This window comes from Drepanopeziza brunnea (assembly GCF_022702325.1).
Source record: "Drepanopeziza brunnea f. sp. 'multigermtubi' strain 214-2 chromosome Unknown ctg1, whole genome shotgun sequence".
Taxonomy (NCBI): Eukaryota; Fungi; Ascomycota; class Leotiomycetes; order Helotiales; family Drepanopezizaceae; genus Drepanopeziza; species Drepanopeziza brunnea.
In genome coordinates this window covers 5130045-5155307 of record NW_027094064.1, presented here as the reverse complement: position 1 = coordinate 5155307, position 25263 = coordinate 5130045, and the positions used below count along the sequence as shown (strand labels likewise).

Sequence of the window (25263 nt, the reverse complement as noted above, 5' to 3'; positions counted from 1 at the left end):
GGAAACAGGGGCAGTCAGTCCCCTCCTGACTGACTGATTTGGTACCCGGTTGAGGCGATTTTCTTTTCATTTTCTCTTTTCTCTCTCTCTCTCTCTCTCTCTCTCTCTGAGGAAAGAGCTAGCTGTATGTACTAAATAACAATACTAACTAAATCTCGATTTTGATCAGAACAGAAAAGATGGCGAAGGAAAACGTTCTTTAAAGAAAGGAGGGGGGGTTGGGAAAAGATGGGAGGGGGGATGCAAAACCCGACTAGACATATGAGATTTCTCGTTCCTACAAACCGACTAGAATAGGTACATGATGGGGGTTTTACCGGTGATATAATGTGATATGCCGCGTGGCCTAATATGTCCGTGTCGTACCTGACGGGAGAGGAGAACTGGTGCTCAGTTTGTCCGTTTTTCTCAGCGGACCGACCAGCTCGCTGAGCCAAGACTGATTGGTGATAGATAGGTACGAAGTTCCGTGTTGGTTGATAGCAGCATGTGAGGATTTGTTTCTACGGCTTGAAAAGAATGGAGCGGGTGGTGGGTGGGTGAATCTTGGAAGGAATAGGGCGCTAGTAGCAAGGGTGGATTGAGGACGATTCGTGATGGTTCACGTTTCGGTGTCTGGTGGATAGGGATATATCCGATCGCCGCTTGCTGCTCCGCGAGCAGAACGTTAGTAGCTTGCTTCAGCTAGTGAGTACGGGATTGTCGGAGGTGGTTGGAGATAATTACACTGCGATTGATGCAAAACATCCGGAGGACCGAGACCTGACTTCTTGGTCTGGTCAGATGAAAGCCTACAGAACATTGTTTATTGGACGAGAGAGCCTTTTGAGCTCCGGTTACTTGGTAGTAAGTAGGCCAACGACTCGGGGTCGAAGGCTGTCGAAAATCTCTCCGGAATGAACCAGAATGGTACTGGATCAGTGGTTGAAATGGGTATACTACTTTACTTACTTACTGGCCCTCCATTTTCCACACCTTGATATGTCTCATCGAAAACGTATGTGCTATATACACTCCTGTGGTCATTCATCTTTACAAAGTGACAATTACTTACCCCTAACACCAAGTTGCCAACCCAACCCAGCAGCACCAAAGCCCCCTTGACCAAGCCTAGTAGTCATCGCCCCACCTGTACAGTAGATACTACAATTCAAAGCCCCCGTTGGACAATCCGTACAAAGGGATGTGACTTTCGGTCATTCCTTGAATTCCATTCTCTCCCATTGGCAAACTCGGAGCAACAATGTTAGGATTTGAAGCAGACACTGAGCTAGGGGTAAGAGGTGGCCCAATGGCCGAGAGTTGCCACAGGCTATCGAAGTCGAACTCTCTCTCGCCGGTAGAACCGTTTCCATCACTGCCTTCTCGACTATTTGGCTGTGACGATACCCGAGCAAGATCGAAGAATGCATCGATAGAGTTACTTCGGGATGCACCACTGCGAATGTTACCGTTAGGCGGAGAGAAATCGCTCGCCAATGGAACCTGGCCTGAAAATTGTGGAGTGTCGGAGGGAAGTACGGTCGGATCGAGTCCAGGGATCGCATACGGATCGTTGGTGGGGATAGTTGGTGCCGAGCCGTAAAAGAGATTTGCCATCGCATCGTTATTTTCTTCTGCCAGAGATAAGGCTGCACCTGGTTGGTGAGCGCGGATGGCCTGCTGTTGAACCACTACCTCGCGGAAGGACTCCAAGATGACGAGGAGGCGGCGGGCCTGTGGGTCCTGATCACTGAAGTGATGTATGACATTTATGGCGTTGTTGAGAGAATTATCGGCATTTGGGTTCGAGTAGAGTCCACAGAACTCGTTCGCTAAGACCACAAGACTAGCGGCGAATATGAAGTATCTATCCAAATTTAGAACTGGACTCAAGGTGGAAGAAATGAGTGGCTTACAGAACAAAAGGATTCCGCTGTGATAAATGGCGATTTTCGTGAGCACTTTGTACCAAGGCGATACTCTGAGTGCTTGCGATCACACACGTAGCAGCGAATTTTTCCATGCTCGGATACAGTCAGCGCTGCGTTTAGTAATATTCAGGGATCTGAGAGACTGTCTAATCGGCTCTCTAGGCATGTTCCGGGAGCAGGAAATATCACCAAGCTGGAAAAATGGGTTGGGGATCTGTACTTACCGAGACCTATGCGATTTTGGTCCAGAGTCAAGGCCTGAAATATCTGGAACCTGATATGCCTTGTTCATCAGGTATAGGTAAAATGGCCTGGTGAGTAGGATGATAGAGTGGAAGTACAGGAGGTTGACATGCAGAATTGCGACCCCTTGCTCCCGAGTGGCTGTGGAAGCTTGCCGATGATTAAGACTTGGATCCAGAGCTTTTGGCCAGCCTTTGCACGAGTCTGCAATCTCTTGTGCAAGTCTCGTAGATATTTTTCGCTTCGAATATACCTTTTCCAAAATCACACCAACAACGTGACAACTGCGGACAGATGCTTCTAGACCAAGTGCACTTGAGCTAGTAAAGCTTGCGTTCGCGACCGTTGGAAAGGGTGCCTGGGGGAAAGGTGGGCTTTCGCCTGTCAAAAGGGTACTGCCAGAGCAGTCACTTTCTCGGATAGCGGTAGGACGGCCACTGGATGATCAGCACGTTGGCGACGTTCATCTTTGCATATATCAAAAGTGTTGCGGAAAAACCACTCATGAGACACAAGATAGGGAATATGGCTGTCGCCGGATAACTCTTACAGAGATGTTGCGAGGAACCGATCCAGAACAAACAATGAGCGCCAAAGATTTCGACGGACGGACTGTTCAGCACTGCCAAATATGCACATCGTCTCCTCTCGATGGAGACCCAGTGCAAAAGCAGAACGCACAGCCATGCCTAAGCGGATTAGGAAAACTCATTATACGCGGTGAATCACTAACCATATAAAGCGTACGCTGCATTTCTTCTCGAGACAGCAAGCATGTAGACAGACATGAGCGTGAGAGCCTGTATGCTCCAGAACCCAGAATCCTCGAATCCTGTAGAGGGATCACGAAGCTCCTTGGCGTTCTCATAAAACATCTCAGCTCTGTCGACTGGATCTGCTCGTAACCTCCTTATGATGACATCTTCCGGAGTCCCAGGGAGGGGACCAGCCATAGTGAGACCGATCGCAAAGACGAGATTCAGTAGGCAAAGCCACTGTGGATCTATGTTTAGCGGATCGGTATAGCACCGGTCCAATGTGGTCATGAATGACTTGCGATGGCAGAATTCGATAAGACCATTAACCTGCTCAATGTTAGACGTGAAACGAGCCTGGAGCCCAAAATATACTTGCGTTTGTGAAATAGGACTCAACGAGCGTGTTAGCTGTTTCGCGATCCGGCAGGAGGTGGGTGTGTCGGATGTTCGGTGGTAAAGATGTTGTGCCTTCAACGATTCGGTGCCTGAGTGGATCCTGAGTAAAGCGAGATGGCCCCGCGACGTTCTCGACAATCATTCGGATCAATTGTAAGAATGACAATGAAGCCGAATCTCCAATATATACTGCCATGCCTGGTCAGTAACGCTTTGTTTCGGTCATCCAGTTACATAGTACATGAGACGGGCGAGAGCGGTCAGTGACCAGTACTTACACAGCCTTCCCGTTGGATCTTGGAGCATTCGAGTATTGGTATAGATAACAGCTTCCTCGTATTGCGACGCTACACTTGCGGGTTCATTGTTGTCAGCCACAACATCAGGCAAGCCACCAGGAAGGCCTCCTTGCACGGCGCCATTAGCAACCGGAAGACCATTAGCAGGCAAGTCTTTATGGCTTTGATCGCTTGCCGACACGGAAGGATGCCCATCAATGGGTGACTTTTGGTGACCGGTACCAGCATCTGCATCTGAATTTGCGCTGGTGAGAATAGGTCCTTTCAAGCGTTTCGGAGAGGATTTTGTATCATCAACTGCGGGTTCGTCCCCATAAGAACACAGCAGGCTTCTCTTAGAGCAAGTCCAACAGGGTTTTGCACCATTGCACTGTGTGTGATTCAGTCAGCACCCGAACCTGATGATATTATGAGAGCTGGGCTGGTCCAATTGAAAAATCCGGTAGAAGAAAAACTAAGGGTGTAGCAAAGGGGAGATTCATGCAGAATGCTTTCACTAGAGACTATCACCACCGAAGAATTTCGTACGGGCCTCTCAAAACAGGACAAAACCGGATATGCAACACAGGATTTAGAATAGTCCACAGATAGTCCCCTATGGGGAGATGAAAGGTATGATTCCGTATGACGGCCAGTATGACCAGAGATGGACACTCTCAAAAAGCCAAGTTCGACACACCCACCCAATCAACCAAAATATAACATAACTTCTAGAGAGCATCTCTATGACTTGATACCAGTTGCGATCTAAGATAGCGTGAAAGATCTAACCGATGTTTTGAACCCATAAGATGTGGAAATATGATTAAATGCATGCAGTGACAGACGTACGCAGAGCAAGCAACAACACTGACCCAATAGTCAAGAATAACTGGTACTGACCTTTTGCTTTCGACGCTTGCAAGAATCGCATGCTTGTGCAGTTCTTTGCCGCCTGTCTGGGTCGACTTTTGGACGAGTCATTATAATAGCCTTTTACTGAGCGTACGTGTCAAGAGGCATGAACCATGCCGAGCATGATCCGATTCAGTCTCGTTCCGCTGCTGTCAGCACAACACAAACGCCGACCGACACTCCTGCAAGCGCAGCTTGAGACTCTCTCCCGATGCCTTGAGGAGACCCCTAACCAACTTTGAGGCGCCTTAGGTTGACGGAATGGGCGGCAACGGAGCCGGTGGCGTCGGAGCGGTAGCTGGTTCGGGGGAGAGCTCGTCGGATGAGGGGGAGATATAGATAAAAGAAGGGGTATGAATCGCGAAGAAGGTCGAGCTGAAACTGGCGAGTATGTATATATATATATATGTATATATATGTATATGTGTGTCTATACATATATATGTATATGAATATATACCTATGTGTATGTATATATGTGTATATGCACGTATATATCGCTAGTGGTAATTGTCAGTGGTAATAGCAATGATGGTAGTGACCCGGATGAAGACTGGCGATAATGCGGGATCGATGTCATGTAGGTAATGTGACATTGGTGGGAGGAAGGGAGTTGTTTTCATTGTGTTCTTGTGATGTCAATTGAATTGGTAACCTTGGATTGGCAGGCATTCCACGCTAATAAAGTCTAAAAAGAAGGCCCCCCTCACTCAAACCTGAACTTGAATACTTTTGGCCTCTTGCAGAGGTAGCAAAGTCGGAATTCTAGACATATATACAGAGAGATATAGATATCTAGATTTACTTACAGTCAGTATAGATTCAGGGGTCTAACTACCTAACCAGTGTACCGTACCTGACATGAAATTTAGCCTTTCTGTCGGGTCATGTGATCTCTCCATCTTACTTACTAGTTAGTAATGAACCAAAGGCCCCATCGGATAATGCACCTAAGCAGCCTCAGCACCTCTAACTCCTCGGGGACAACTCACCGTCAACGTCAACAACGACTTACAATGGCCACCACGACGTACGTACCTCTCACTACGACCTGGAGCAAGCCACTCTGCTTTGGTTGCTTCAGCAGGTCTCGGGTGACTCCATTGCGCAGAGGCCGTTGATCAACAGCCCATGGCCATGGCTACTCGGTTGTGATTCTCATCGGATGATGTCCCTGCAGGCTGCATTACTGACGAATTGTTAGCTGGCAATCATACCTTCTGCTACGTTCTCCGTATCCAGGTATTGTGTCATCTTTACCTTCTGCAAGGATCGTTAACTTTATCTTCCATTCTCGTCGGAGCCGATTTTTCTCTTCGGACCTTACCCGCACCCTCAAGTATCCGCTAGCTGCCTCGCAATATCGATATATACCTCGGAGACGTGGTCCACCTCATTCCCTCTTACACATCGAGATACCGAGGGCCTCCAACTCAAGATGGCTGTCGATACTTCTGGTCAGCAAAATGGCGCTCACCCTCCTTATTCGGTGCTCGATGGCAGCAAAAAGGCTACACAATTCTTGAAGCAGGTCGCCGGGAATCAGATACCACCGGAATTTTTACCGCATCTGGACGAGGTCACTTTAACGACCGCCACTGATGGAACCCAACTATACTTTCCATGCCCGTTCAAAGAGACTGAAGCGACTGTTGCTCTCAAGTCAGTTGAAGCAGCCGCGGTAGCGGCCCTCGCTCAACTCCGATTTCCAAACGATGCACCGAAGAGAAAAATCGAGGTGGACTTGGAGCGAACGGCCACTTTTTTATTCTCGACATACATTGCCACGATTGCTGGTATGGGAAAGCAAGATCCAAATGTCAAATCGAAACTCAAGAGTAAGTTCTCCTATCGAAGGTGGTCTACGTGCCCTAATTGCTCCTAGAAACCGATTTGCTCGAGGCGCAAGCAATTTTATACCGAAGGTTATCTGCCAATCTCTACGAGACCAAGAATCCTGGAGAGTACTACCACATCCATGGATCTCTCGAGGCTGGCAAGACCTTGAACATGATCGGCTTGGAAGCATACCGACCAGATCTGACCGACTACCGAGAATGCATCGATGTGATCGAGAGCCATGTTAAGAAGTTCACTGTTCCTGAGTTGGAAGAGATGAACGCAAGGGAGAGGCAAGCAGGCGTTCCCGTAATCAAGTGGGAGGAGTTCAAGCAAACCAATCACGTAGGCTTCCTCAAGCTCTTCGAGACCAAAATCTAACCCGTCCAGGGACAAACACTCCTCTCCATTCCTCCTTGGGAAGTGCGGAAAATTGCCGACTCACCCCCAGTACCCTTCTCCGCCTCTCCCTCGCCACCCACCCCATCCTCAAAGCCGCAAGTCCTTGCTGGGATCCGGGTTCTCGAACTATGCCGTATCATCGCAGGTCCAGCCATGGGGCGCACTCTCGCTGAATATGGAGCCCAGGTAATCAAAGTGACCTCGCCTAATCTTTCCGATGTTCCTTTCTTCCAAGTCGATGGCAACACTGGCAAGCACACTTGCGATCTTGACCTGAAAACTCCAGCTGGCCGGCAGGCATTCGAAGAGCTTCTCCAAACCGCCGATGTAGTCCTTGACGGCTATAGACCTGGTAGCTTGGAGCGATTGGGCTACGGGCCTGAAAAGCTCGTGGAGCTGACCAAGGGACGAGGCAAGGGTATCGTGTACGTGGCAGAGGACTGCTTTGGCAATAAGGGGGACATGGCTGGGCGACCAGGCTGGCAGCAGATTGCGGACTGCTACACCGGTGTCGCGTGGGCCCAAGGCCAGTTCATGGGACTGGATGAGCCCGTTGTTCCTCCCTTCCCCATGTCCGACTACGGAACTGGATGTATGGGTGCCATTGCTGCTCTGACGGGACTCTTCCGGCGGGCAACGGATGGGGGTAGCTGGGTTGGTCGCACGAGCCTCTGCCAGTACGATGTCTTTCTCCTGGGACTGGGGCTCTATGGGAACGATGTCCAAGCGCGGGTCCGCGCCGACCACGATGAGGATTTCTTTGGTTTGCGACACGCCGATAGCGTCGATGAAGTTGGCGGGAGAGCGCTGAAGAGCATGCGCAGAGCCCACCCGGAGCTCTTTGACAAGAGCCTCATGCAGACCGCTTTCAGCCGGGGCTTCGGAGAGGTGATTAGCTGGTGTCGAAGTCCGGTGACGATAGAGGGACTGAGAGTGGGGTTCGATCGCGCGAGTCGACCCAATGGGTTTGATGCTCCGACTTGGGAGGATTGGGAGGTTGAGGAAAGTGTTGTGGAGGGATAGACGAGGGTTCCAAGGCAAGGAGACCCATGGCCAGCTGTAAGACCCTCCCTTGGTGAAAGCATAGGTAGGTAGCACACAAGAACGAGCATCGGCATAAGTCTAGAATATAGAAATGTAGACTTCCCATCATACAATCTACGAAGTTTACGGATCGACTTCGAAAGCGTACCTCGGTCTCTGAATATCAGGACCACCTACCAAACCCCACCTCTCCTCTCGAGCGACTTAAGATCAAAGGTGGGAGCAAATGGAAGAAGCGGAACAGCTAGCGACGCCTTACTCTTGTTCCACTCGTGGTAACATTGGCCACACTAGTAAGAGCAAGTAGAAGTGGCTTGCGTAGATCAAGTCCGAATTTGATCCGCTGTTTTTTGACAATCTACGTCCCCTCGCGATCCTGCAATAAACCGACTTTGCGAATAGCTTCTTTTCCCTCCCATCATTCTACCCTCGTTTCCGGCCAGTTGTGTGGGCCGCATAAGAAAAAACTCTCATTTCGTAGAGCGGCTTTCAGTTTAAGATGTCGAGGTATGCGGGATCATGATCCACTACCGGTATGTTCAAGGCATAGATAGGAAAACTTTGGCCTACGGAAATGCTATGCACGCTTGACAACTCTATAAGGCGATGTCTAACGGAACCTTGGAAGATGGCAGCAGCGATGGATTCGCGGTGAGATTCCGCGCGGTGATACCGGTAGATGATGATCTTGTACGTGTGTGCTGTGCTGTGCTGTGATGTGGTGGTGTTCTTGGTTGGGTCGACAGATGCGTAAAGGAAGGGCTAGCTAAAGGATTGGTAACGAAAGTGAAAGGGTTGTTGTATTCTCTAGAAGAGAAGAGTCATCAAGGAAGAAGATGACTCTTCTGCTACTTGGTCTATGCTTTAATGATGTTACGTAGCATAGCCTTACGACATGTCCTTTTTATATTAGTTCTCGTCTCGAGAACTGAACTCTTATATCTTGTTCAATTGATGCTTCTTTTATTTATTTTGTTTTAATAACCTTTTAAGCAACTCTTAAATATCGTTTTTTTAATCTTTAGTATACTTATGCTTTTTTATACTTTATTTTTTATTCTCTCGTCATCTTATTTTCTTAGTCTCTTGCAGATATAGTTCTGCTTTTCTTAGCTTTTTCAATATCTTTAAACTCTTTTAATAGACTTAATTTTTATTTGCTGCATCTTCTTTTTGTTCTTAGCCTTTATTAGTAATAAGTGCTTTGCCGTGCTTGCTCTTAAGTTTTAATATATTAGTAATCGCTTTTCGTTTTTATTAATTAAATATGCTGTTTTTAAATAAAAGGGTTTTAGCTGATCGATATAAAAGCATTTCGAGATTCTTTTGCCGTTAATCTGTTTTAAAGTATACGATCTTAAGTGGTCTCTTCTTAGCTTTAATACTTTAAAAGGTCCTTTTTATAAAAAGCGCAATTTTTAGCTTATTATAATATGATCGTAAAGCATCACTAGTGCGCTAAAAGTGAGCTTTTTAAGCTTTCGTTAATCTTTTTCTTTTTTATCTTTCTTTTTAATCGAAGAGTCGTAAACATTATTTTAAAGAATTTTATGCTTTGCTATATATTTTATAATTGCGTTGCTTTAATCTTCGTTCTCTTCGGAGTCAGCTTTTTATAGTCTTTTAAAAAAGCTTTATTAAAAGAGAGTCTCGTGAATAACTTTTGTATAATACGCTAGAAACGCTTTATCGATTGCTACTTTTAATTCGAATCTTTTTTAGATTTTAAATAACGAGTATTTTAAGTGTTACACCTTTCTCGTATTAACTTCGAACATGATTGACTAGAGTTTCTTTAAAAATGTGCTTATCGTTTTATTAAAAGCCTTTTATATTATATTAATTGCTTTCTTAGCTATCTTTGTCGATTTTTTTAATACGGTTAGTAAGTTCGTTTAAAATACTCTTTTTTTTTTATAAACTTCTTTATAATCTTTTCGAAGTAGCTATTAAAGTCTATATAAAAGCTTATAAGCAAGCCTTTTTGCAGAAATAAAGCTTTTAAAGATTTTATAACGTGATTCGAGTTTGTTACAGCGTATAAAAAAGTCTAAAAATTTTTTAAAAAGTAATCGATAATGATTAATAAATATTTATATTCGTTAAGTACTTTAAAAAATAATTTATAGAAATCCGCTTTTAATAGTTCTATCGGAGTCGATACTATTATTAAAAAGAGTAGTTGTGATCTTTGCGTTAGATTATGTTTAACGCACTTTATATAGCTTATAATATACAAATAAGTATCTTTCGTTATCGTCGGTTATTACACTTGTCTTAGCTTTTTTAAAGTGATTCCGGTCGTAAAGTGTCCGTTTTAATCGTATGCTTTTTTTAATATATTTGCTATTTGTCTTAGCATTAAGCATATCTTTTAAGTGCTTTTCTAAAAGAACTATAATATTTTGCTTTTTTATTTGTATTTTACTAATTTAGTTTCTAAAGCTTTTCTTTTGATTTTATTTGCTTAATTTAAAAATTTTTATTAAGTTAAGAACTTTAAGATATCAAAGTATTAAAGACACTTTTCGTATGCTTTTATTTTGTTTTTTAATATCAAAGCTGTTTTAAAGCTTGCATAATTATAAATAAAGATCTTTATATGTTTCGATATAAGCTTTAATCTCGCTTTATATTGCACTTTTTTTATTAAGCAAAGTGCAAAAAGGAAATTGATATCTCTTTTATTTATTCTTGCAAGTTAAGAAATAATTATAAGATTTAGCATTTTTCTTATTATTTAAATCTTTTTTATTTCTTTTTCTTTTAGCAAGTCGGCTATTTTATTTAAGAGCCTTTCGTAGTTATTCTTCTCGTCTTTTTAAATCTATTTTTTATTTTAAATTGTGTTTAAAATGCTATTAAAGTTTAAGAAGTCTTAATCGTAATACTCGTTTTCGAGAAAGATAGTTCGAAATAAAGCGTTTGCAATTAAGTTCCGACTTCTTTTTATATATTTAATTATTATATTAAATCTTTTAAGTTCCGTCGCTCACTTCGCGTAAATTCTTTTTTAAATAAACTTAAAAGCAAAGAAGTAAGTTAGCGGTTGATGATCCGTAAAAAAAGTGTTATCGTTATCGTATTTAAGTATATAATTAAACTTTTTAGCGAACTTTATTATTATTAATAACTCTCGCTTATACGTTCCGTAGTATCTTTGCGTCTTAAATAAAGTAAAGCTATCGAATAAAAAAAGTACTTCAGTTTTATTATCTTAGATTTATATAATGCAATATCCTTTTGCGTAAGCGCTAGCATTTATATATATATAAATAAGTTTATAAAAGATATAGCCGAATCGTTTTAAAGTTTGATTGCAATGATCTTTAAGCAACGATAAAGACAAGGCTTTTACATCTTTTTATACTTAAAGCATATCTCTTATAAGTCGATATAAAGGTCTAGCTATTTCTATAAAGTTTTTAACTTAATTTTTTATAATTTAAATAGTTTTTAAAAACCTCTTTATCTTTTAAGCGTTTAATAAAGTCGGCTACTTTTTAATGTTCTTTGCTTTCTTTTTTTTTATTAATACTTTCCTTCTTGATTTATAAGTTACTTTTAATATTATAATCTTTTTTATAAACAAAGAGCACTTCTTAAAGCTGAGCTTTAATTGCGATTATAGCAAGCGTAGCAACTAATAGTCTTTTAAAAAAGTAAAGGCTTTATTAAAGTCGCGTGCTCTCGAAAAGACGTCGTTTATATAATATTTTAGCTTTAAAAAAAAGATTTCTTTTCTTTTATTAAATAATAATAAAAATAATAAAGGCTTCGAATTATCTTATCTTTCGTCTATCGCTACTTAAGATTTAAGTATTAAATTAAGAACAATCTTTATTAGTTCGTTATATATGAACGCAAAACTAGCTCTTTTTTAAGTCATGCGTGTTAACTGTATTTGTAAGTGTTTTAAAGCGGAGAATGCGTATATATAACGATCTTTTAAGTATATTAAAACGCTTTAATAGCTATTCTTTAAATCTATTTAATAAAACACTTAGTGTTATAAGTAGCTAAGATAATCATAGCATTCGCTTAATCTTATTAAAGTGCAATTAAAGACTTTTTCTTTTATTTTAAAGTAGTTAAAGGTCATTTTAAACTTTTTTTTTTTAAGCTTCGACTTTACCGACTTTTATATAAAGTTAAAATGGCTATTTTAATCTAAAAGCTTACCGTTCGCTATTATCGTGCTTTCGAAGATTCCGTTCTTAATTTTTTTTTCGATTATCTTATATAATTAAGCAAGTTTTATTAAAAGATAGCGCTTTAAGACGTTATCTGCAATTAAAGCCGCTGTCGGTATATCAATATCGACCTTAGCTAGTAGGAGTAGTAGTAGTAGTAGTAGTTGGGGAGCTCACCCGTGAACCAGGGTTCACGGGCCACTTAGCATGCCTCGCTTAGCATATCAGCAATCAAGGAACCTCAACTTGACAAGTAAACTTATTAGCTAGCTAGTGCACGTAATTCCTTTTAATTATATAAAAGGAGTCAGCTCCTTTAAGCCTTAAAGAGCAAACAGAATTTAAATACTTTATTAATCGAGTGTTTTGCAATTGCAAATACTTTAACGACCTTACGAAATTACGAATATATTTTTAATCGCTTAAAAGCAATCTAACACTGATCAATAGTTAATTTACTATTAAGTGATCAATCATAGAAAAGCTAAGACTTTATAGCGAAAATACCTTTTATTACGAAACCTTTCTTTTACAACGGAAAAGCGATTCCGTATTAAGTCGCTTGCTTATACTATCGATTTTTTTTTTATTCTTACGGAAAAGTGATTCCGAACTAAGTCACTTTTATACAACCTTTAAAGCTATAAAGCCGCGCTTGCTATACATAATAAACTTAATTAATAAGATCGATTTACGTACGAACAAACAACAACTATGATCGATCGAGCAACTAGACTTTTAAATAAAGAGTTTAACCGATAAAAAGCAAAGTATTATACCTTTCGAGTCTTATTATTACTTACGGAACCTTTAGCTATTCAGTTAAAAGAAACACTATACTTAAGACTCTTAAGCTTTTCGAAAAGACTAGACGACGAAATATCGAGTATTTTATTTGATTTAAACGAGTTATTATACGCAAGGCCCGATAATAAAATTACGGCCCGAGCAATAATAAAGGACTTCTTAAATGCGAAGTATAGAAAGCTAAAGGATTACGACTTATAAAGCTTATTCCGGCACGCTTTCTTACGCTAAGATTAAACGAGCTTTACGATAACGAAAGATAATACGAGACGAGGCCTTAAGTTTGCTACTTTTATTAGCTTTAAAAAACACTTATTATCTAAAAGCGTGTAATGCTTTTTAAAGCAAAAAAGCTACGCTAATAAGATAGTTAAGCTTTTAAACGACGAGCAGCAGCATAAATAAACTTTCGAAGAAATAAAAAAGCAATAAGCAACACTTTTAAATCTCGAATTAAAGTGGACCGCCGAAAACCTTACGAACGACGAAGATAATACGCTTTAACTACTTCTATTACTTTTACGAAGTTTAAAAAGAAAAAAGAAAAAAGAAAAAAAGGAAATCTAAAAGTTACGAAAAGAGTTTTTAAAAGAAAAAAAAGATATAAAACGAAATATAAAAGCTATAGCAAAGCAAATAGCTAAATTACGAATTTACGCTATACAATCTAACGAAAAGCTACGACGAAACGCTTTAACGTACTTAACGTTTTTAATTTATCAACTTTATTAATCGCTACGCAATACGCTAATTATATAAGAAGAGCTAAAATCACCTTAACGGCTTTTAAATCTTTTTCTCAAAAGCTATAACCGAGTTTTTTAAAAGCCAAGATCGAATAGCAATAATAACGGCTTCGAAAACATAATCGAGCTTGATAATACGCGAAGCAATAATAGCTATACGCTAAAAAAAGATCCGCTAAAACTTAAAAGCATTTTAAATAAAATCAGCTCTTATTAAAGATAGCGTATAGATTTCCGTGCTTAACTTTAGCAATTCGAAAAAAAGATCTAGTACTCTCGAACGAACCGATAAGCTTTTTAAATCTTTTAATAAGCTACGTATCGATAAAAAGGATACTAAAAGTATAAGAATCGCTAAAAGCGCGCTTAAAAGTACGAATATTATTAAGCTAAAACCTTAACCGATGACTCGAATAGCTTTAACGATCTTAACGATAACCGACGAAAGAAAAACAAAAGAGATTAGCAAAAAGATCGAAGATACGGATACAAAGAAAGTAAGAACGGCCTTTTTAAACTATTAAAAGGATTCGGAAACGAATTCTTAAAAGATTTCGGATCCGAAAATAAGCTTTTTAAAAACTTTAAAAAAGGACGGACCACCGGCAATTATATCGATAACTTCTTACCGATCAGATTATTAGCTAAGCACGGCACGCTTGCATACGGCACCTTAAGCGCTCTTAACGATAATAAAAACGATTTCCTCGAATTAAAAGCGACGGATCTTTACTTAAAAGCAAAAGAGTTGGCTTTATTTGCAAAAAGCTTTTTTAAAGAATTAAAGTATTTAAGACCCGACGATAACTTCAAGATCTAATTAAATATTTTCGCTAATTAAATAAATCGATACGGCTTAATATCCGACGATTATTTAATAGCGTTCTTAATTATGCTTACGAAAAAAGCTATAACTTTTTATTATAATTATATAATTAAAGTTAAGCTTTTTATGTTCAAAGCGAACGCTATTGCAATAAAAGACTACTTTAAAACTAATTACCGGCGGTAAGCAAAATACGATCGTTAAAAAGAAATTTTATTAAATTTAATTAAAAAAGAGAATCCAAAGACCTCGCTTAACGAATGCTTTAAGAAGCTCGCTAAAAAGCTTAAAAGCATTTAAAGCTCTTTACGACTAAGTTTAAAAAATGATCAAAGTTTTGCTAATAAGCTATATTTAGCTTATAAAAACGTGCTAAAGATTACGATTGCACGAATAAACTTTGCTTTTACTTTTACCGCCGCAATTGCCGATATCCGACGAGCAATTGCGTTTGCAATTAAGACCTTTCGACCCGCTAAAGCTAAAGCTTACGCAAGCTTTAACGAGCTATACGATCACACTTGCTTTTAGCACATTTTAAAAGCTAGCTTCGATTTAAACGAAAAATACGAATGCTTTATTTAAGACCGCTAATACTTCGAATGTAAAAAAGCTGCTAAAGCTATTAAAAATAAGAAAAAGTATTTTGTTTGCAAGAAGCTAAGTTGCTAAAGTACTAACTACACTCTCGACGAAAAGAAAGCATCCGTCGCTAAGTTCTAAAGCTTTAAAGACGCAAAAAGAGTAACGAAAAGCAAATTCTTTTAATACGTAGCATGTGACGATACGCCAGGTCTCCTGGACGCACCTTATATGCGCCAAGCTACTTCCCTCCTTTTTTCCTTCGTATTTTTCGTATTCTTTCATTCTTCGCTTTTAACTTATAAACCATGGTTTACGAGTCCTTAGCGCTTTTACTTTCGTATATATAAACCTTAGCTACCTTCGACCTTTACACTCGATAGTTATTGATTCTAAGTTATTACTTTAAAATTCTCTTAAGCTTTTATATAAACCTTCGCGCTCTTATAAGTTCTTTTAAGTAATCGCTTAAGGTCGTTACATTATTAATAACTACTTTACTCCGCCGAGAACGGCTTTAATAATATTCCTTTTTTTTAGAATTCCTTAATAGTTAAACGTCAAAACACTTAAACGACTCTAACGGTCACGAGAAAGCTTATTTTAAGTATAACTTAAAAGATAGCACTTATATAATACAGCAACCCTCGCTTCGCAAGCAAAATCCTTCGCACACCTCTTAAAGCTGCTTTAGCAGCTCCTTTTTCTTTTTTTACGGCTTAACTAATAGTTTCTTTTACTTAAGAAGAAGCTATTAATAAGCAAGACGATAAAGATAATCTCTCGGCTTTTATTAACTTCGAAAAAGCTTTAGCTTAATACTAAGCTCTTTTTTAGTCTTAACGAAAAGCCGCTAAGCTTAAAAAGCTTTTCGCAAACATGAAAACCCGTAACGAAAAGCTCGATAAAAGCGCTAACGAATAAAAAACCTTCGCTAAAAAAGCTAAAAAAGAAGTCCGTCGAGCTCGAAAGGAATTAGACTAGCTTTAAGCGGTCTTGCTAACTACGGAACGCTCGTTAAAGCCTTTTTAAATGTCTTTCGAAGATAATTCTAAAAGCAAAAAGCTATACAAGCCTTTGGTCTTTTAAACCACTCTTTCTACTTATAAAACCGTTAACTTTCGCCGCCTTTTCGTCGACGACGATAAACCACTTTCTTTTTATAAGCTAACCAACCTTCGCACTTTAACTAAGTTCAATACTTTTAAAGCCTCTTCTTTAGCTTTTTAAGATCGCGCTCGTATCGAGCGGATCTTTAACTTTAAATAAAAGCTTTTAAACGGTGTAAGCTATTGAGTACGCTATTAGCAAGTTCGCGTTTTCGATAATTTAAAAGCTTTCGAAAAATACTTCTTTATAAAACGCTAACGCAAGAACTACGTCTTTAATTAAACCGAAAAGATAGCTTACTTGTTCTTAGCCCTTTTAATTATAAATCGTAATAACTTCGTAATCGCTTTAAAACTCGTTTAAATCGCTTTCGAATTCTTAAACGACCTTGCTAAAAAAGCTAAAGCGTTAATTAAGTTCGAAAAACTTTATATAAAGCTTGACTAGCAATTTTAAGACTTTTACTTTATCTTCTCGAAGCTTGCCGCTACCGCCGAAATCAAAAACGAAGATCGATTATATAAAGCTTTGCGTTTTAAGATTATTAAAACGCTACGCGACTAGCTTTATTTAAAATTTATTAAGACTACAACTTTTAAGGACTTTCAAACCGCTGTCTAACAATTAGCTGCTAGCTAATACGCGTTTACAAAGCTTTATAACGTTTTATAAGTTAAGTATAATACTTAATTCGCGAAGAGCTTTTATAATAAAGCTTGTAACGAATCCCGTTCGGCTTAAAAAGCAACGGTTAAGCAAATCACTTATTACGAAAACCGTTAAAGTAGCTTAGCCTTCGTCTCTTTTTTTACCTTTTAGCGCTAAACCTTTAATAGCTTTAGCGCTAGTGCAAATCGATCTAATCGATTTAATAAATTCTCTTTTCTCGGAAACGCTTTTAAATTAGCGATCAAAACTTTTAAATCGTCTCGCAAAGATTCGAATACGTTAAAGCTCTTCCGCTACCACTTAGTCAACGAGATAAAATACGGCGCTAAACTCGAATACAATCTTTATTCGGATAATTCGAACGATAAGCCTTACTTCGACGCTCTTAAAGATTACTAAAAGCTCCTTTTTGCTAACTCCGACGCTTTCGATAATAAAAAAAACGTCGAAGCTTAAGCAAAGCTTTCTTTTTAAGCTAGCTCCGAAATATGCGATACCTCGACGTTACGAAGCTTTTTAATAATAAAGCTATGACTATACCCGTCACTTTTACTAAAAATAGCCTTTCGTATAAAGTATTTGCTTTGCTCGACTTAAAAGCTAATAAATACGCGCTAATTGACTTAGCGCTACTTAAATCACTTTCTTTTTTTCTTAAACCTTTGATTTAACTTTTCTCGGCCTTATTTTTTATTAAATCATATAATAAAGCTCGTAAAGCTATTATCTTATATTTTGCACTTCTTTAATCTTACGGTTAATAAGCGCGTTTAATCTTTTATTTCTTTTTTTATTATTAATTGTAGTGCTTACTAGCATTAAGATCAGGAGGAGATTTTATAGATTAAATAAAGCTTGGTATATTTTATTTAAGAAGCTCGTCAAGATCTATATACATGTACTTGAGAGCTCTAGTATGCTAAGAGCGCTATTAAGCGAAGTTACATAATATGTTACATATAGCTTAAATAGAACTATGCTTGTTCCGTATAACACACCTTTTAAGTCAATAGCGTAGCTATTGAGTTGCAAGCAAATAGAAAAGAAAAAAATAAGTGATTAAGCTTTTTAAACTCGATATAAACAAAAGAGATTGTCATCGTAATTTAAATAAATAAATAACGGTTGTTATTATTGATTAAGTATTAGTTAAGAATGCAATTCTTTTTTAAGTCGGTCTTATTACGTAGCGGAAGTCTTTAGCGCCGTCCTTGTCGCGTTGCTATATAAGTAAAAGCGCGTTCGTTTTTATTATAATAAACACTCAACTTCTATTTATCTACACAATGCTTTTTAAATAAGTAACTTAATTTAATAAAATCGTCAAGCGCGGCCGAAGCCGTTTAAAAGTAAGTAATGCTTTTAATAGATTAATATTTCTATGCTAACTATTAAAAGAATCTTTTGTCCGCTTTAGCTATTGCTGCTGCTATAGCTACGGCGGCTGCGGCGGTTATACTACGCACTTTTACTTTCGAAGCTTCGCCTTTTCTTTTAAACCTTTTTATTAAGCGCTTGCTTATGCTAACGACCGTTAAAGCTTTAAAGTGCATTAAGTGCATTAATAATAAGATTACATCGAGGTTTAATAAAGATTGCTATAATTGCGATACGAGCGTTATACGCTGTCTCTAGTATACTAAAAGTAACTATAGCAATTGCACCGCTGCTTTTGCCGTTACTAACACCGCTTTCGATAACTTCGTAAGCGCTAAAGATAATAATGCTATACAAAGAGTTCGCCGAAGTCTTCGAGATGCTGTACGATAATAGCTCGCTTTAAATGCTGCTTTTTTAAGAGGTGCTGTTAATAGTCCGAGCGGTCTAACGAGTAGAAGTAGAGGTTTTAGAAGTAGTCTCGGTAGCCTTATAAGTTTTGCTTTTGCTTTTAAGACTTTTAATTTAAATATAGCTTTTATTAGATTAAATAGTCTTATAGCAGCGAACCGTAGTCTAATAACGCGGAGCGCTTCGAGCATATCACTTCTTCGTAAGTCAAGCTTTTTGACTTTCGAAATAATCTAATCTAAGCAGTTCTTTTTAATTAAAACTTCTTTTCGGACTTTATGCAAAGGCTTTAATCCGCTACTATAACAGCTCTTGCGCTTATGCTAGCCGCTTTTGTTATTTCCGTCGCTTCCGCAGCTTTCGTCGCTTTCGTAACACTTATTATCGTCGCTCTTTTTACGTTAGTTATTACGCTTGCCGCTCTCGCGGCGGCGCCCGCCGTTGCTATGACTCTTGCGGAGCGCCGGATTAAAGTGAAGAAATTGCTAAAAGCTTTAATCGATCTTTTATTATAAAAAGCGAAAAGTAAAAGCGTATAAGATAAAATAAAATAATAGTTAAGATTATTAAATAGATGTTTTCTTTTAAATTACGTGCAAATGAAAAAAATAAAATATAATAAGTGAATAGCATATGCGTGCTATTAAAGCTTTTCGATTAACGCGCGAGCGTTTTATAAATTTAAAAGCTTGATAAAGCTCTTAAACTTTTATCGAATTAAGTTCTTAATAAGACCGTTAGCGTGCATCTTTTTAATAAAAAGATATTAAACTTAAAAGCTCTTTTTTAAATGCTTTTAACGCAGCTATATATTATGAATATCGACGTAGCGAAGCTTAATAAAAATACGCTCTTTTTTATTAGCTATAAGCTTGATTATTTGTTAATTATTATAATAAACTATTTAAAGCGCCGCAAATCGAAGGTACAGCTTTTTAAAAAATCGTTAAAATGCTATAGTCTCTTTTATTATAAAGGCTATGCTAAGAAGTTCCGCTTTAATAGATAATGTAATAATTGTATTTTGCTTTAAAGCTTTTTAAAAGATCGCACCTTCGAACAAAAACATAATGTACTTTTAAGAAGATCGCTTTATCTTTTCGTTATCGGCGTAAGAAGCGTTCGAAGTTATTATTAGCTCCGACTTGCTAAACTAGCTGTATTAAATACTTTTAAAGCGCGAATTAAATAAATATCGTAAACACTAGTTTATAGCTCGAAAGTGCTCCGCGCTTAGATTGGTACTAAAGTAAAAGAGTTGAAAAGTTACAAAAGCTATATTTAAGCGTAGCATGATCGCTGTATATAGCACGAATTTAACCTTCTTTTAATACTTTTTTATTTGCTTTCGCGAAGCTATCTTTTTATTTTTAATTAGATTATAGAATAATAATAGAGTTGTTAAGTAGCGTCCGTCCGTGAGTTCGAATTTCTTAGCTATTTTTTTAATATAAGCGTCGTGCATAAGCGTTAGCGTTCTTCGCTAACGGTTTCGAGCGACTTTTATATTAAAAAACTATTTAATATCTTTTATCGCTTCGATCTTATACGCTTTATTAAGACCGTTAATAATCTCTTAAGCTTTAAAAAGATTAGAATAATAATATATAACTTAAATATCGTTTACGTAAAACGTTATAAAAATTATTTTATTTAAAGTCGTAAAAATATACGATTCTTTATCGAGTAATATAAGCTTTAATTTGTCGAGTGTACTTATAAAGTCGAAATACTATAGAGCTAGCGAGTCTTTAAGTTTATATAAAGCTTTATCGACCTTTACGAGCATACTTTTTTGCTTAAAACCGTTAAAAAGATAACACGTAATTAAGACGCTATTCGTGTGTCTTATAGCGTTAATAAAAGCGTTAACGACGTCGAATTGTTTTACTTTTAAATTAAATTCGACTATTATAGCTATCATTATCTTAAACGATCTAGCTGCTAGCGTAATAGCGTAAGTTGAATAAATAATAGATTCGTTTTAAAAGTCGCTTTTAATTACAATCTTCGATCTGAACTTTACGATTTCTTCGAACGAGCTAGTCTTATATATAAACACTTATTTAAAAGGTATAAGTTTTAACTTAGCTTCGCTTTCGAGAATCACTTTCTAGCAATTCTTTTTTTCTAGATTATTTAACTTTATAAAAGCTTCGTTCTTAAACTCTTTGCCGTATAGATATCGTTATAGCTCTTTTTAATAAATAAAAGATTTTAAATGTTTTCGTTCTTACGAATTAAGTTATTTTAATGATAGCTTAAACGAAGTAGCAGCTGTTATAATAGCGTGCAATGTTTCGTAATTTTTGCTATTTTCGCGCACGGGTTCGCTATTAGTTTAAAAAGTCGATATAAAATCTAAGACGCGCGAATAGCGGTTCGAATCGGCGCGAGAGTTGTTTAAAAGAAGCTTATTAATACTTGCGTATATCTTCGCGCGTTTTTTAATACGGCTATTAATAAGTGAGTGCTTTTTATTAAAGTCGGAATTTTATTTGAAGTGTTTATAGTTTAATTTTTTATTATTAATGCTCGCTTTAAAAAGGTTTAAAGACTTTTCTTTAATAATTCGGTTTGAATCTCCGCCGGTTCTTAACGTAAAAGCTTCCGTTAGTCGGCTTATAGCTTAGCTCTCCAAGCTTCGGCTTTAAATAACAACTTAAAAGTATGATTTGCGCGCTTTTTTATTAAAGCTAGGTTTTTATCCGTTTACGGTGCTCTTTCTTGCTTTTAGCAGTCTTAAAGCACTTTCGCTTTTGCTTTTAACTAAAGAGCTAGCGAGACGTTTAGCGGTATAGTTCGAATCGTTAAAGTTTATTAGATCGTCTTGTAAAGCAATTGCTTTTAATATAAACGTATTTATAAAGTCTTTAATTAAAGTTAAAGCTCTTAACGTTTGTATATCGCTCGGATTAAATAAAGTCGTATTTTTTAAGCTTTGATTAAATCTCTTTAAGTTAACTTCTATAAAGTCTAACGGCTATTTACTTTTTATATTAGCTGTATTCGTCTCTTTTAAGCGATCTTTTATAACGTTCTTTATATTAAATAAAGCGTCTTTTATTTGATTAAAGTCTTTAATATCTTTTAATTTAATAACGATGCTTTTGATCTCGCTAATCGGTTAGCCGATCGATTTTTCTTCGTTTTTAAAATAAAATTAAGTCTTATCGAACGTTACGTTGCGTATAATAATTATTTTATAAAGCATAAGAATATAGACTTTATATATATTAAAAGTTATATATTTAACTAAGTAGCTTATATATTTTTTTAGTTTAACTTTAAAAGCTTTTTTATTACGAAGAGCTTCTCGGTCTTTAATTATTAAGTACGTACGAGCGCTATACGCAACTAAACCGCTACAATCTAGTCTTAAGCCGATATCGATCCGTATAAAGATCGTCGGATCGTATTATTTAAAATATTGCTTGAATTAAAGCTATAGCACTTTATTCGGACTTTTTATAAAGCTTTTCGCTCTCGGTATTATATTATAAAAGTAGATAGCGGCTAATATAGTTTTAAGTCAGAGCTTCTTTAAAAGCCTTGCTTTTACTTTTATTTTAATAGACCGTTTTATTACTTTTCTTTTAGCTTTCTCGGCTTTTCTATTAAGTTCGTAATTAAAAGATAATAAAAGCTTTAATTCGATTTTAACTTTTTTCGCTTATTTTTAATATTCGATAAAGCCGATAACGTTGATTGCGATTACCGAAGAATCGTTGTTATAGCGCATAATAGCTATTAAAAGACCGTATTTGCGTTTCGTTTATGCTTTAAATTCTTTTAGCATTTTTATAACCGTCAATTGCAACTTGTCTTTTAGTATAAAGCCGAATAGCTTTTTATTATATTTATCTTTAATTATTAACAATTATTTGCTTTCGTTAAAACCGTTAAAAAAATCGAATAAATCTTAAGCGATCTTGTAAAATAGCTTAGCTATTTTAATATTTAACGTGCGGCGAGATATGACTTATTAAGCGTGCGTAATAGCATATGCTTTACATTTAACTTTAATAATTCTTTTAAGTCTTATTTTTTTAGTATTATAAGCTAGCGCTTCGAGCGCTTCTTTACTTAGATGACTTGTTCGTAAATATTAAAGTATCGATAAATCTTTTTTTAAAGCTCGAAAGACATTGCTTTTTTAGAATTTATAGCGTGTTTATAAGCGCTTTTAAGCTATAAAGAACATTATTAAGCAAAGAGAGCTACGAATCAATTAAAACAAAGAATAATTGAATAGCTTGTATTTAAAGAACGTAAAGTTGAACTTCTTTTTTAACTTTCTTAATATAACGCTTTTTTTAACCTCTTTGTAACAAAGAGTTGCGTTATATCTCGAGTATTATACGCTAGCTTTGCTTAAAAAAGCTTTCGAAATGATATTGATATTAAACTTTTTAATGATAGCGACGTTTTCCAACTTTAAATCTTTCGTTTTAGCTTTATTTAATCCGTTTAAAGCTCTTTTAAAGACTTTAATACTTCGCTCGACGATTAAAAGACTATTCGTTTTAACTTTAATAAAGTCGATTAAGCGAGAGCGTTGAATTGACCTTAGCTTTAAAAGATTCTTATCGTTAATAAAGTAAGTAGCGCCGCAATTATCGAGAAGAGTGTTATTAGATAGCTAGTGCTTATTATTAACCGTATTATAAAAACCGTTAAAAACAAGATTATCGAGCGTGCTAAAGAGCTTAAGATCGATGATAACTGTTAACACTTTTTTAAAGTATTTTAACTTATCGTTATTATTCGATTGCTTCTTTTTGCTTTTTAAAACGATCTTATCGATTTAAATCTATGCTTAACTTTTTTTCGTGATCTCTTTTCGAAGCGCTTTAAACTTAAGCTTTTAAAGCTTTTTTTTTATAGCGACGATATTATTTTAATTCGGCTTTGCGAATCTACTTTCGTTAAGACCGTTAAAGTAATAGCGAAAGATCTTGCACTTGATTGCGTCTTAATAGTAGTTTCTTTTTTTAAAGTACGAGCATTTAAAACCTTTAGCAAGTCTTTTAAAGCTATCGGAGCGTTTATCGGACTGCTTAAGAGCAGTATCGTTAGCTTTATCACTTCCGAAAGTGCTGCGAGTCGTTTGATCTTCGAAAGTAGCGAATATATTAAAAAAGTTAGAATTCGAATTGTTAGTCTTTTCGTTGACTTAGCTTTCGTATTAGTTAAAGTAGTGTAAACACCTTGCTTGATGGGGTACCTGCTATGGCTACTAAGGCCACACTAGACGGACCCATCTTTTATAAGAAGGCACACATCTTTTAGCTAGAACAATCAACGAGCTTTCCACTTACTTTTTCTAACACTTCTTTTGTAAGATTATAAGGTCTAGCTTTAAAGCTAGGCTTTTGTATAATACATCTTTTTAAGTGCTTTTATATTAGTGATTTACGCAAGGATTTAAACCTTTAATCTTTGTCTTTATATAGCTTATTATAATCGCTTGATTCGCAATCAAGTTGATTTTCGTTCATTTAGCACTTTACTTTATAATTACAACTTTAAAATAATTAAAACTTTATTCTCGATAAGTTCGGATATCGAAACGCCGAAATAGCCGAAGTGCAATATTTCGACTCTTTAGCAAAAACTCTTTTTTATTATTAATAAGAAAGAATTTTCACTTATTAATGAAAATACTTTTTTATATTTTAGCTTTTATCTTGAATTAAAGTAATTAATATAGTCCGGAGTTATTAGCGAAGCTAATTAATTAATTCTTAAGTTTTTTATAGTTTTAATTTTAATTATTAGTTTATTTTTATATAAGGTTTACTCTTTTTAATTTCGGATCGAGAATACCTTGCGAAAATCGCTTATTTTACTTGTGAACTCGGTTCACGAGTCAAAATCAAACAATTTAAAAACCTTTTATTAACTCGATCTTTTTTAATACATATATATATTTGATCTTTAAAATACTGAAAATTTTCTTAAGATTTCTAATATCGAAGTCGGCGCAAAGTCACTTCTTTTTTCGTTAGAATCTTTTGAATTTATTAAATCTTTTAATCGTATTTTTATAAGCTTCGGATTATCTTTATCTTACTTCGACTTTTAACTTAAACTTTTACCGCTACTTCTATCGGAAACACTTGCTTCGAAAATGCTTTTTAAAATGAACACCGGTCTTAAGATTTATATTATTCTTTTTCTTTTTGCTTTTCTTATCCTTTTATTAAGCTTTACGCTAGTTATAATCGACTTTATTATCTTTTACGCTTTTATAACTACTCGTATGCTATTGCTAAGTGCTTTAAAAGCTTTTTGCTTTAATAGTATTAATATCACCGACTTTATCGAGAAGTACGAAAAGATTTATAATAACTTTAATATCTTTAAAGATAATCGGTTTGTTAAGCTTTTCCGTTATTACGATAACTTTCGCAAAGAAGTTATTAAAAGCTTGCTCGAATAGAAAGCTAAAAAAGATTAAGCTGCTTTCGTTAAAGCTTTAAAAGCCGAGTTTCGTAAAAACGATACTTAGCAAATCAAAGACTTAATCGTTTTCTTGCAAGAATTTGCTATATAAAAACGGGATATTAATAACTTGAAAAACTATTATCGCACTTTCTTTTAAGTCTTCGAAAAGCTTACTTTAATGCACTTTTTAAGCAAGACCGAATAAAGCCGCTTGTTCTTTTTCGAATTGCTCGTCGGAATTCGAAACAAAACGATTAAGCATTATAAAGTCGACGAACTCGATTTAAACTTTTATATTGCTTTC

At 36.6% G+C, this 25263-nt stretch overlaps 2 protein-coding genes across 2 annotated transcripts; one reads left to right on the top strand and one right to left on the bottom strand.

Annotated features, from left to right (window-relative positions):
* Positions 1 to 1143: 1143 nt before the first annotated feature.
* L3040_000993 (uncharacterized protein) lies at positions 1144 to 4572 on the bottom strand (the record flags this gene model as incomplete). Its single annotated transcript, XM_066155388.1, has 8 exons — positions 1144 to 1849; positions 1899 to 2006; positions 2138 to 2593; positions 2707 to 2845; positions 2890 to 3241; positions 3291 to 3499; positions 3589 to 3979; positions 4492 to 4572. 8 exons carry the CDS (start codon positions 4570 to 4572, stop codon positions 1144 to 1146), a joined length of 2442 nt encoding a protein of 813 aa, XP_066013407.1.
* Positions 4573 to 5640: 1068 nt separating this feature from the next.
* L3040_000992 (uncharacterized protein) lies at positions 5641 to 7767 on the top strand (the record flags this gene model as incomplete). Its single annotated transcript, XM_007297831.2, has 5 exons — positions 5641 to 5651; positions 5708 to 5745; positions 5919 to 6341; positions 6389 to 6687; positions 6733 to 7767. 5 exons carry the CDS (start codon positions 5641 to 5643, stop codon positions 7765 to 7767), a joined length of 1806 nt encoding a protein of 601 aa, XP_007297893.2.
* Positions 7768 to 25263: the final 17496 nt, after the last annotated feature.